The sequence below is a fragment of the Sesamum indicum genome, linkage group LG10, assembly GCF_026168435.1.
Source record: "Sesamum indicum cultivar Baizhima isolate 11 linkage group LG10, ASM2616843v1, whole genome shotgun sequence".
NCBI classification, from domain to species: Eukaryota; Viridiplantae; Streptophyta; class Magnoliopsida; order Lamiales; family Pedaliaceae; genus Sesamum; species Sesamum indicum.
Window position 1 is genome coordinate 7,358,456 of NC_142666.1, and position 14,005 is coordinate 7,372,460.

At 36.5% G+C, this 14,005-nt stretch overlaps 1 protein-coding gene and 1 long non-coding RNA gene across 4 annotated transcripts in view; both read right to left on the bottom strand.

The window, feature by feature from the left end:
• Positions 1–68: 68 nt before the first annotated feature.
• Positions 69–903, bottom strand: LOC105172315 (uncharacterized). Its single transcript, XM_011093697.3, has one exon. The coding sequence runs from the start codon at positions 815–817 to the stop codon at positions 305–307; it is 513 nt and encodes a 170-aa protein (XP_011091999.2). The 5' UTR covers positions 818–903; the 3' UTR covers positions 69–304.
• Positions 904–2,742: 1,839 nt separating this feature from the next.
• The window catches only part of LOC110012674 (uncharacterized), a 16,063-nt gene continuing 4,800 nt past the window's right edge, over positions 2,743–14,005 (bottom strand). The window contains exons 3-4 of one of the 3 annotated variants that reach the window (XR_016067895.1): positions 11,587–11,664; positions 2,743–11,465 (exon numbers count right to left, since the gene is read on the bottom strand). This is a non-coding gene — a long non-coding RNA (uncharacterized LOC110012674). Of the gene's footprint in view, positions 11,665–14,005 lie in introns of all 3 variants that reach the window. The other 2 variants (XR_016067896.1, XR_002287867.2) reach the window with 2 other exon arrangements.

Genomic DNA, 14,005 nt, shown 5'->3' on the forward strand with positions numbered 1-14,005 from the left:
ACAATACATCATTGCTATTTGATCAGTTCAAAGAAGGGGGAAAATAGAAGGTAAAATAGAGCTGATAATAGCACAAACAATCATTAAATATAATGGGCAATTTTACAGGGAAATACAAATTGACAGCACTAAAGCGTAACTGACATAACAACAAATAATAAGAGCTGCACCTCACCAAAATACAAGACAAGTAACCAAACAATATGAAATCAATCATTCTAGAACAAGTTCTCAGAGAATCATCCCATTGTATAGAATTATCGCTAAGAGATCAAGTTCTTGATAATTTTTCCTATAATTCAAATCAAGGGGATTTCGGTCCTTCGGGCAAAGTGGGTTTAGGCAATTCTGGGAACTTTGGGAGTTCAGGAAGCTTAGGCAACTCAGGCTTTGGTAATGTTGGCAATTTGGGTATTGGCAATGTTGGAATCTCAGGTTTTGGCAATTCGGGGAGCTTAGGTTTAGGCAATTCCGGGAGCTCAGGCTTTGGCAGTGGTGGCAGCTCAGCCTTTTCCAACTTTGGCAGTTCTGGCTTGGGCAAAGTCGGAAGCTCAGGTTTTGGCACTACTGGAAGCTCAGGCTTAGGCAATGTTGGTAGCTCAGGCTTGGGCAAAGTTGGCAGCTCTGGTTTTGGCAGTGCTGGTAGCTCCGGCTTTGGTAAAGCTGGAATTTGCGGCAGAGGAATTTCAGGCTTGGGAATCTCAGGCAAGGCCGACTCTAGGAGGTGCCGGGCCTCTGCTTGATATGTGCTGCCACTTATTGATGACAAAGTAATGAGCAATAGCGAGAGAAAGGAAGAGCGGCTATCAAATGCCATATTTTGAACAAGAAAAAGGTGGCTGAGGAAATCGTTCTCTTTGATTGGAAGTGTTCAATTTTCTGAGTGATGCAATGAGTTTCGGGTTGTATGGTATATATAGATGCTGGACATGGAGAATCACCACAAGTTTTTGCCATGGTTGTTAGGAAGGAGATTTGAGTTAGCTCAACTGCCTAATCATCTTTCTTCTAAGTCTGCAGCTGCTTATCCTTTTTCATTTTCATCAACTTTTAGATTTTCAACCTTGTGGATTGTTATTCAAGTAGGGATAATTACATTAGCACCCCTTAATTTATGGTCTATTTACATATACTATTCTGCTTTTTGAAAAATTACACATTAATTTTTTTAAACTATGAACATTATTATACAAATTATTACTGTTATGAGTGGTTCACTAGATCAAGATTAACTCAGACTCGATTTAAAGGCAACCCACTATCTTTTTTCATGTTACAGAAACATGAAGTAATCAAAGTTGCTCGAATTCAACTTGAACATCTTACGTTGAAAACTACCTTAAAAGTTAAAAATTTACTACAAATTTGCTCGAGTTTTAGCTACTTATAAAGTTGCGTTAAGTTTGATTGACACAAATTCCACTTGAACCGCACAAGTGTATTTTAACAAAAATCATAATCACATTAGTTTAATTTGGCCATCAGTTTCATCTACTCCTCAATGGTTCAAAGTGCTGGTAAGGAACATCCATTTTTAGATAAGATGGCTAGGGTTAAGAATGTGTTATTAAAATCGATGTCTCATGAATAAATTTGAGATAATTAATTTAAATTCAATAAACGTGTAAGTGCTTATCTTATTTTATGTGAATTTCTTATAATTTATTTTATTCTTTTTAATTATACTAAAATATTGATGCAATCGATGTATTGCTTAATTTATTACAATAGTAGAAAAAAGAGAAAAAAAGAGAAAAAGTGATATGATTGGAGACAAAAAGAGAGATGGATTTCAATATCTATACTATTTTGATTACAGTGTGAATTTGTTTGGTTTAGAAAGAAACGTTCACGAAACTCTAGATTTAAGAATAAAACTCAAAACTCCCAAGTAACACATATCTTGCCAACTATGCTTAACTCATTTAACGAAGTTGAGATCCCATAATTTTAAAATCGTAGCTTTGGATCCCCACCAATATATTGTAGTTGTTGATTGTATACAGTTATCTAATATTGATGGTTAGGATATGATTGTCATAGTTGCGTATTGTTGTTGGATATAGATATTTGATATTGATAATTGTAATCAATTTATTTAATAAATAATAGTGAATCATTTTCAATTTAAAAAACTAGCACATTTATTTTTGTTTCAGCTGTAATTGAGACGACGAAAGTACACTTTTAGTCTCATATATAGGAAAGCTTCCGATAGGGGTTAAATACCTTAATCTTCTGCTTTACGAAATTTTCAAAATGGTTACAAAATTGAAAAAACTCAACACATTAGTTCCATAAATTCCGTAAAGGAGAGGACTAAATATGTCGAATTTTCTTAATTTTAAAGCTACTTTAAATATTCGGTAAAACAATAAACTAAATGAATTAAACCCCTATTTTATGGGTTTAAAAATACAATTTTCACCTTTGTTTGTAGGACACACAATATCGGACTTTCCCTCATTTGTTATTCTTATTACATTGGTTTCTTGTCTGGTGCAACAAATGCACCCGACACAAGTATGCTAAAGTACTCTACATAACTTCATCTTCCCCAACTTCCCTCTCACATCAGAAGACAAACTCGAAGAACAGGTGAAAATGGCGGCTATGCCTGATTCTTTCACATCTTTTTTCTTTTTGCTACTAATGGTTTTATCTTTTTTTAAATCCTCGTTAGTACTGGTCGTTTAACATCCATTTTTCTGACTGAATGTAACATTTTGTCAACTCGCAGTGTAAAAGCTTTTCTACTAACCTGTAGTAATTTCAGCGTCTGGAGTGTTCACAGTGGCTAAAACAACAAAAGCTTTGCCATCAGCTTTCAGATATGTTTGCTCCTCTATAGCTTTCAAAGCTTTAACCAATTTGGTCGGAGGTTTAATAGAAGAAACCACTCTTTTTAGGCTCTCTCACCATTGTTTTCAAATTTCCAGGGTCCTATCTGCAAGTCAGTGGATCCCTGTATATCTGCTGAAGACTTCAGAAAGTTTGAATCTGGTGAGAAGATTATCGAGTTCAATTCTGGAGGTGCTGCGCCATAATATTTGTCTAGTACTACTCCTCCAGATAAATTACTTGGAAGTTCACCTTCTTGGTCTTTCATCTCCAAACTTCTTGTAAGGAATGGATCGGTCACCAACTCGAACAATATACAAAAAAATAAAAGATTAATTACAAGCCTTTTGGGTTAAACAAACCCCTATAACAAATTACAATGAATCTAATAAACAGAAATAATAATACAATGAATAGCCCAAGAAATTGCAAAATAAGAGAGAAAAAGATCATAACATAATAAGTAGATCTTAGCTCAGATAGCCAAGATCCTTTAGCCACCAAGGCCAAAAGGCCATAACCCTAAACACAGTTGCTGAAAACTCATAGAGCCACCCAAGCTTAAGCCGCTAAGGCTTATACAAAAAATCCACCAAGGATCGGCCACAAAAGGCTTTTCACAGAGCCACAAAGGCTATGCCGCTTAGGTTATTGATTAACCCAGTGACTTCAAGTTAGGGCATGAAGAACTGGTTGTTTTTCAGAGAAGGGGGAAGAAGAAGATAGGAAGAAATTAACTGATACCCCAAGAGCCATTTCGAACCAGCCATATAAAGAGGTTGGACATTAAATGTCTCATAACAGCCATTTTGGAGAAGGAAGAGACACAGAAGAAATCAAGGGGAAGGGGGAGACTTAAAGGGTCGCCTGGGGAAGAAGGAGAGAAACAGACGGCGGATTAAGGGGTTTAGGGTTAGGGTTAGAAGACATGAGAGAGAGAGAGAGAGGTTTAAATACACAACAAGTGGGTCAAACCTTTTAGTGGGCCGGGTCAGTGGATTAAATGGCTTGATGGGCCTAGATGAGTTTTAACCGTCCAGTGTAAGGGCCCAACCAGATGGTTTGGTCCATTTTAATTTACACTTCTCATCAGTTCTTGGAAACCAACTGGTGAGAATTGTTCCTTAGACTTCTGCTTCCCATCCACTGACTTCACACTTTCAGCATTTGATACATCAGTTGCTTCAAGAGGGGTGAGGTAAAACAAAATGAAAAAAAGGGGAAGAGAAGGTGAAGAAGGGATCAGGCCTTTCAATGATTTGACAACTCATTTTGTCCTATTTAGGGTTAAAAATATAGTTGCAGTACACAATCACTTAAATAATATAAGTCAAGTAAATACAAAATAATTTTATAATTGACATTATCCTAAATTAATAAATAAATTACTAAATAGTCAACTCGAAACCAATCAAACACAATCAAAGATTAATATTAATGCCACTTAATCCTATCGCAAGAAGTAAACATGGCCTTAAGGGACTGCCTCTAACTTTGTCATAGATTCATTTTGGTCGTCTAACTTTGCCAATATTAGTTTTAGTATTTTATCTTTCAATTTTACGTAAAACTGGTTCTTCAATCTAATTTATGACCATTTTACCCTTCTAGTGAAAAAATTAACCATAGTCAACTACATGCTCTAAGTTAGGCCTAACATGCTTTCGAAATAAATTAAGTTTCCATAAATTCATACCTTTTTTGGATCGCCTTGTTTTTGAGTATTCCAAGTCCTTAGTTTTATGGACTTCCTCGAACCACACTACCGCAACAGATGGCTCGCAGACACTTAGATCCTTTAGCAACAAAACAGCACAACCCTATTTGGTTTCCTACCTTAGGGTGTAGAAGGCACTCTGATACAGGAACTTAATAGAATTTTGGATAAACAAGCTAAATAGAAAACTTACTTCTATTAAAGAAATATAGAAAATGTTACATTGGAGGAGACAACTATTTAACCTCTCATATAGTGGAGGACTCGACTCTCTTTGGAAACCCCCATAAACTAAAAAATTAAAAGATAACAAAGATTGAAAATCCTCTAAATTATAATGCTTTGATGAGTTGGAGAAGTTTTTCCGATCATCCCCATCTACTTCATTGTGGCCTTATTTATAGGCGTTCCCAAACTTCAAACTCGGACTCCAAACTTGTTTTTTGATAACGTTACTGCATTCATCATCATCTTGTCTCTTTCGGATGACGTTACTGCGTTCGTCATCACCGCGTCCTTTCTAGTTGTTGGTCATAATGGCTTGTCGGCCATGTGATTGCTAGCTAGCTTTCTTGCTTTGCTGATTGTTGGCCTTTGTTGTTTTTTGCCGACAATCTTATTCTTGATTTTTATATTCTTTAATTTTTACTTTTTTTTGTAAAAATTCTTTCTTTTTTCCTTGTCCTGGTTTGGTTCGGGTTTTTTTTGTATGACCCAAATTTTTGTTCCAAACAGGGGCTTCTCTTATTTTTCACAGCAACGACATAATTGATTATGTCATTGCCCAACATACAACATATTGCACGTCTTCATCCTCGTAGCTTCGGTCGTTGGTAGATTATTTTTTCAAATTAACATCCTCTTCTTCTCAAATAAGCTTTCTACGAACTCAGTGCTTTTTCCCATCATGAAATTTAACAGGAACGATCCATTCACTTTATTTGAGAAAATTTTGAATGGATACTTTACTTTTTCTTTCTCAGTGAGACAGACCCATAATCCCCAAGGTCTTTTGGTAGAGATATCATTTTCACTAATAGCTGATACTAGGGGATCTTATTGTAAGGCAGCTTTGATTTTATTGGAAGCAACCATGTTTGGCCCCTGCAACTTCATAAAATGAAATGCTAGATGAGACCCTTTTTCCGCAGATTCTGAAGCAATTGATACAAATATTATCTCCAGAATATCGCCTCTCTTTAGGTGGGGGTTATTTTGCCACGAATCAAAGACCGCCCTATTAATCCACTCCTAAAGTTTTGAAATTTTCAAAAAACTCGGTGACATAGTATGAATTGAAGCAAGAGCTCCGAAGTCATACCATTTTTTGACATTTTCTGGTTTGGACCCTTCTAACATACAGACTCGGTTATATTTTTCGGATGTTTCAATGATGGTTTTGTCCGAATTTACTCCTTTGCGGAAAATTATTTTTTTTCATATGCACTGGTAGTCCTACCAAGTAGAAGAAGATATCAATTCGTTAGTATTAACCTTAGAAGTTCCTGCCACCCGCCTAAGGCTAATCTCTCCCTCTTTAGCTATAGAGGTGCTGGATTCACTTGAAATTTCAAGAGTTCGCACTTTCAATGACTCAATTGTTGCCGTTTCACCAGAATCTGGTGATGGCCTTGTACAATCATTACTTAAATCTGAGGCTACAAATCTACAGCCTTACACTCTAAGGGTATGTTTAGGACCATGCTCCCTTAACTCGTGAGTCATCCCCGAAGTTGATTCCTTCCGAATTAATTTTCATAAATCGTTCCATAACATGGTGGATGCTAATAAGGAGCTTCTTATGGCGACTTGGACTGTGTCTAGATCAGCTCGTTGGATTTATCTGGCAACTTGTGCATTCACCACTAGCTGCCAGAACTTCTTGTCAAGTTCCTCGACGTTTCCCCGAAGGTGCCTAAGTCTCAGTATGACGGAGTTTGCTTTAGATGCCTCCATCTCTCGTGAAGAAATCTGCAAGAACATTTTTATGAGATTTTATAACGATAATATTATAACAATAATATTGGTATTCAACTTGCTATCTGATAATACGAGCTTTCTCTATCTTTTATTCTAATTTATTTTTTAAGAAAGTCTTAACATTAGTATTATCAACTTTTAATGTAAATTCTTTCTCGTTAATGTGCCAAACTTTGGCTTGTTGTTCTGAGAACCCTTCTGTATATCTACAAGGTTCTTCCCCCTGTAGTTGTCTTTTTCATGAGCACTGTTGTCCATCTATAGTCATTGAAGTCCGTGTAGACTACCAATTCGTCCTCATCCTGTGGTGTAGCAAGCTTCAACAAGTTACTACAAACCTGTTTCAGCTCACGAACTCTTTCCGTGTGGATTCTTTTCCATTTCTACTTTGAACTTTCCATTTCCTTTAAAAGTGGTTAGAAATCCTTAATGTATCTTGCATGGTCTTTGATGAAGATGCCTGCAAAATTAGCAATCCACAAGAAGCTTTGCAAATGCTTCTTGTCTTTGAGTATATCTGAAAAATTATGGATTTTCTCCACAATACGGTCCTGTAACTCAATTCCTAAGAACTCTTAGAAATTTAATTTTCTCGATGAAGGTAAATTGCATTAAGAAAAAATCGTAATGTACAGTTATATGGCTGATGTTGTGTGCCATGGAATTTTCCATAATCTATACAAGGCTATCGTACTAATTTTATTTGGCAACTCTGCACTAAGTGTACGTAATCTAATTTTGTCTAGAATAATCTTAGCCACTGCCGACAGGTCTCGATCCAATTGCTGAAATTTCCTCCTTTTGCGCTCCTACCAAATGTGATATACTAGAGATGCTAAAAGGTTGCGATAGGCGGCGTTAACCACGTGCTTTCCCCGCCACTTTCGTGCAGCAATCATCACATCAATCATCCATCCTCTGTTTGTCCATGAAACCCGAACCTCTCTGCGTAAGAATCGAATACACTGCTTTGAGTAAGGGCAGAAAAATAGCAAGTGTTGGTGAGTCCCCAGTGTATCCCTCGAGCAAAGAACACAATCCCTATTAAGATGCTGTAACCACGGACGATCCATGGTGGAGAGTCGTTCATGTAGAACTAGCCATAAGATAAACGAATTCTTGGGAATTTTGAATTGGCTGATAAGGAGTGAATACTAACATACCTTTGGACCTGAAGAACGAAATATGTCATACACCCTCCTATTGGTGTAGGGGCCTCCCCTCAGAGTGATCGAGTCTTGTGTGCCTTGTAGTGGAGGCAATTTTTGGATGATGTCCAACATAATAATGTCCGCCCGTGTTTGTGTAGGTGTGAGAGTCAATGGCCAATGCCATACTCAATTGTGAATAACCTCTCTAAGGAGCATGTCCGCCCGTGTGTGGGTGTGATAGGGGCCGTGTGGAAATATAGTCATTAAGATCCCCATAGGATGCCAAGGATCCTGCCATATATATATATTAATTCCCCATTGTCGATCTTATAATGGATATGAGGCTGTAGTATATGTCGAAGTTCAAGCAATTTGCGCCAACCCCATGCTCCGGAATTAGCCTCAACTGTCCATATAGATTTGCCTTGAACTCTCATGGTGCAAATCCATGTTACCCATATAGAACCGTGGGATCTGCTTAATATTCTCCAGATATGTCTACTCATATGAGTTCGATTGAGGGCTGCCACATCCATGATTCCCTGTCCTCCTTCTTCCACCGGACAACACACTTGATTCTAGGGAACCTTCGGATATCCAGAGGTTGATGCACCTTTCCATAGGAACTGGCGGAACCGTTTCTCTATCTCCTTAATAACTCCTTTTGGCAAAGTAAATGCCATAGCCCAATAAATTTGTAGTGGCATGAGGACTGATTTAATGAGTTGAATTCTAGCTGCAAATGCTAGTTAAATGGAAGCCCATCCCTGCAATCTCTTATCAATCTTAATTAGCAAAGGATTACAATCAGAGATGGAAAGTCGAGAGGCAATAAGTGGTAATTCGAGATATGTGACTGGTAAATCTCCCTCCTGAAATCGAGGATGCTAAGAATTGTATTTTTAAGCGGCTGAGAGGCTTTAGAGAATAACATGGCTTTTAGCAGCATTAGTATGAAGACCAGATAAAGAGGAAAAATTGTCCAAACCTTCTTTAAATACCCGTATAGAGAACTCATCAGCACGACAGAAGAGTAGCAAATCATCAACAAACGATAGCTGGAAGAGCCCCGTTTTCTCACATCGCCAATGATAAAGAAATCCGCCTTGAACCTCAATTTTTTGTTGGATCATGAGGCCAAGAATTTTCATAACCAACACAAACAGATAAGGAGACATTGGATCCCCTTGTCTAAGCCGTCGAGCCCCCACAAAGAATCCATGAATGCCACCGTTCAATGCAATAGTAAAAGTTGTGGTTGTAACACATTCCCGTATCCATTCAATGAAGAGTTCTGGAAATTTATATAGCCGTAGAACCGCAAATAGAAAATCCCACTCCATCATATCATAAGCTTTACATAAATCAACCTTCAACGCATACCGAGGGGGCTTATGTTGTTGGTTGTAACCCAAAAATAATTCCTGCGCCAATAAGACATTGTCCTCAATACTACGGCCCGAGACAAAGGCATTTTGTGCAGGACTAATTAATTTGTCAATCACCAACCGAATTCTCTTGACTAATATCTTAGTAATAACTTTGTAAAGCACATTACAACACGATATAGGCCTGAAATCACTAACAGATAAGGGATTATGTACCTTGGGGATGAGAGAAATAACCGTGGAGTTGATTGGCTTCAACAAACAACCATGATGAAAGAACTCCAGTATTGCATTTGTGACCTCCCTGCCAATGATAGGCCATGCAACTTTATAAAACCCTGCCGAAAAACCATCAGGCCCCGGTGCCTTGTCCTCCTTAATGTCAAAGAAGGCCTCTTTAACTTCATCTCTGGTGACTTAGGTTACAAGCATTTCCCCTTCCTCCTCCGTTAACACATGCGTGGCCCTTGATCTCAAATGTTCTAGGTTGAGCTCCCTTTCTTGGCGAACACCGTGTAATAAGGTCTCGAAATAGCACATAAATTCCGTAACAATATCCTCCTGTTCATTGATCATGTTAACATCAAGCCCTTTTATTTGGTATATCCGTTTTGTTGCTCGTCGGGTGGCTACTTTACGAACGAAGATCCTCGAGCATTGATCACCCTCCTTCAACCATTGCATTTTAGCCCGTTGTCGGAGCATGCTTTGCTCTAACTTCGCAGCTTTCATGAGCACGATTCTACAATAGTGCTCCAATAACAACAATATCTCATCATGTCTGTCATGAGCAAGGAGTTCCTGGACTGTAGTGAGGAATTCCTTGGCTTGCTGTACATTGAGAGAGAGATCCCCTTTTTGTTGCCGCATCGACCTAAAAATAGGCTTAAGAGCACGTAACTTTCTAGTAACCGCATACATACGAGTAACCTCGATTTCATGCATCCACACCGAGTTAACAACATCCAAAAATTGGGGAGATGATGCCAAGTAATTATCAAATCGGAAAGGACTTATGTAATTCAGTCGGGAGCCACCTTGCAACAATAGCGGAGAATGATATGAAGTAGCAGGGGCAAGGCACGTATAATACGCATTCGGCCAATAATAGTAGCTTTCTTCTCAGAAAGCACTAATCTTTCTTTATGGCATGCATAAGAAAATATTTCAAGATGTTTGACATGATCTTTCATATTTTTAGATGCAATTAATAAGTCGTTAATGTAGACAAACATGAATTAAAATACTCTTTAAAAAAATTATCCAATTTTCATTGAAATATCTGGCGTGCATTGGCTAAACCCATTGGAAACACATTCCAGATATATTGTCCTTATAGTGTGGAGAATGCAGTAAATTTTCTTGATTCCCTCTCCATCTTAATCTGATAAAAAATCAGATTTGCAATTGAATTTTAGAAAATATTTTTGCTCCTTTATGCAATCAATTAAGTGTTCTCTAATAGGAATGCAATAACCATCAAACTCTAATTTTTTATTAATACCTTAATAGTTCATTACCAACCTGGGTTTATCTCTCTTTATCTCACTATGGTTTCTAACTAGAAATGCAGGACTATTGTAGTTTGAGACTCCAAGGTTGATGAGTCCAAGACTGATATGATCCTTGACAATCATTTGTATATCTTTCTTATCCTCCATGTCCATTTGCATAGATTTGTATCGAACGTACTCATACTTGCATTTTTCCTTGACTTCCAGAGTAATTTCGATCTTGTTCCTATCCCACCATGCCATAGGATTTTCATTGAAGTTCCTCTGGATAAGTCTCTTGACATTCTCAAGAGAAAGCTTGCTTTCCTCGCTAATATGTAGTGATTTCATTTTCTGTAGTGCTTCCTTAAGGTTCCTAGTTTCTTCTCGGATTCCTTGTAGAAGCTATTGCTATCGATGAGTCCCTGTTAGCTGAAAGACAAAAGAATCTTACTAAATGTTCTCTTATCCTGCATCTTTGGATGAGATAATCGGCATCGAATCACCATGTTTGCTGCGAAAATTTATAGGCATTGTCTTGTTAAATGCCTTTTCTTTTTGCAATACCTGTATCTCACTACCACAGTTAGTAGTAAAGATTAACAGATTCCTTTCATTATCCTGCATATATCTTGCAAATATTTGAATGAAATTATTATCAAGCAAGATATCGACACCTATATCATGTATGTAAATAGGAGGTGTTTTTACCATAAACTAGGGTGATTCAAATGCTACTCCGATCATGATCTTGGCTTCTCGTATTCCCTTATTGAGTATTAGGATTTTTTGTGAAAAATTCCTAACTACAATCAATGGGTAAGGTCTCCCTTTCTTCTTTAGGGAAAACTCTAGGATTTGCCGTGCAAAATCCCTAATCCTGAATCAATATAACCTGCAAACACTTTGTCTTATATTGATCACACAACATACTAACAAATATGTATATATATAGAAAAAGGGCCGTCATTCAATCCTTATAATAACACCATCAAGACTGAATTCCATTCAGTTACCTCTTCTTCCTCATGGTTTATGGTCTTCGAGGAAACTTAACCCCAAAGTCATACTCCCGTTTTCTCGTTCTACAACACCTGCAAATAGAATTTCATGACCTGTTTTTTCTAACATGCCTTCATATTTACCAACAATAGGTTGCTGCAAATGATATAAGTCGTCACAAGGAAAAAAATTATCTTTCTTAGTGAGGACAAAATGCATGAAACCCCCCTGTGTTTTAACAAGTATGCAAAAAATACCCCCTATTTTCAGAATAGGCTAAAAACCCCCTCCTGTTTTGTTTTAGTCAGCAAAAAAACCCTATTCTGTTAGCAATTAACGGAAAGTGGAAGAGACGCGCGTCTACTGCGTTTGGTAGTCATTTTTCGCGGTTTAGGTTCATATTTAATGATACTTTGAACGAAAATACCCCTCTATGGGTCTATATAACATACAAAGGGCTTTTTGGCTTGTTTTGTGTCTTTCTTTTGTCATTTCAAACCCTAAAATAAGTATTAAATTTTGCTATATTAAATTTAAATTGAAATATTAAATTATATTTAATTTATTTAATATTAAATATTAAATTATATTATATTTAAATTCAAATAATTTTATAATTGTTAATTATTAAATCTAAAATTATTTTTAATTAATTAAAATATATATTGAATTACAATAATTATTATTAATAGCTAAAAATATTTAATTATTATAATTATTTAAAATATTCTTAATTAACTAAAACATATTTTAATTAATATAATTAAAAAATTTAAATAAAGTAAAAAAATATGCTATTTCACCCCTTTTTCGCCGGAAACTTGTTTCTAAGTTTTTGGCTCTGTCCGGATGAATTTCTGATGACCAATGGTACCATTAGAATGCTCTCTTCAAGACAAACATTTTCATACCTTCAATTTGAGTTTTCGTCGATCATAGAGAGTGGGCTCAAGCAACGATCACCGAACATATTGGCCATCGATTCGTCTCCGTCCGATCGAATTTTGGCCTCAGACCACTACCATAAGACTCGTCTCTTCAAGAAGATTCTAACGAGACAGGCCTAACTCAATTTGGTAAATAAGTTATGGAGATATGATGATTTAACCATAATCTCATCGCCGGTGAAGAGATTTGGGGGGGGGGAGCCGGGGGTAAAGGGGGTGGGGATGGGGGTGGTGGTGGTGGGGGGGGCAGCGGGGGTGGGTGGGATAGTTAGTTGTTTTTGTTTAATATATAATAATAATATTTTTTTACAATTTTAAATTATTTATATATAATATAAATTAAATAATATATTGAATCTAGACCTTTTATTTTTTTAAAATCTAATGGTTGAGATTAATTGATTAGATTTAACGATCAATATTTGATAAAAAAAGATCCAACGATCACTATAATAATAAATAATATATATTAAGTAAGGGTATAACGGTTATTTTCTAAAGGGAGAGGGGGCGATTGAGATGAGTTTTACAAAACACATGGGAACTTTTAGCCTATTATGAAAACAGGGGGTTCTTTTTGCAGACTTTCTTAAATACAGGGGGGTTTTATGCATTTTGTCCTTCTTAGTGATGTTAAATATAACTTGTATTTCTTTTCCTCCTTCAGAGCATCTAAGTTTTACGTTATCAACCCTAATTTCTTGAGGAGTTAAAACTTTTAATAACTCCTTCTCCTTTCCTTTGTAGCCTGTAATCCTATCTTCCAGAATGACATCCTGCTACAAAACTCAGTTCTAGAGCTAAGAGTTCTATCCAAAACTCGGTGATCTTATATGATGATATCAACACCAGCTATTCTAGGTATCCTTATTGGATCTGCTGTCATTACCTTGGAAAATTTCTTGAAAATCCTAGGAATTTCAGTATATTGTTTCCTAAGAAACATCTGAATGATGCGTATTGGAAAGGGCATATGCAATTCTACAAGTTGTAAAATATGGTCTATTTCCTTCTTTCATTAGATCTTTCCTTTTAAAATCTTGATGAAGGGTTAAGACTCTACTGAAATCTTGGTCTGCTAGGTTGTATGCGATTAGGATGAATGCCAAACATCAATTTTCCTGCTCACAGATTACCTATCATTGTTCCAAGACAACCATCTCTTAAATTATTGATTCTTTTATCTATTATAGATAATTGTATTTCTGAATCATTTTCTTCTTTAAAAGTTGCTTTTATTACTATTTCAATAGTTCCTATGTGGATCCATTTCATAGTAACAACTACTTTTTCTCTATGCTCACTTAATTCTTTAAGAATCTCTTCTTTAGGAATCAATTGCATTTTCATCACATTACCAGTAAGTTCCATAGGTATAGCAAATTCACCTGAACTTACTTCGTAGATTATGTGATGCTTCCTTTGGTTTAGTCCTATCTAGTTCAAGACTTTCCCAATTCCCCCAATCCTAAATCCATCCTATGGG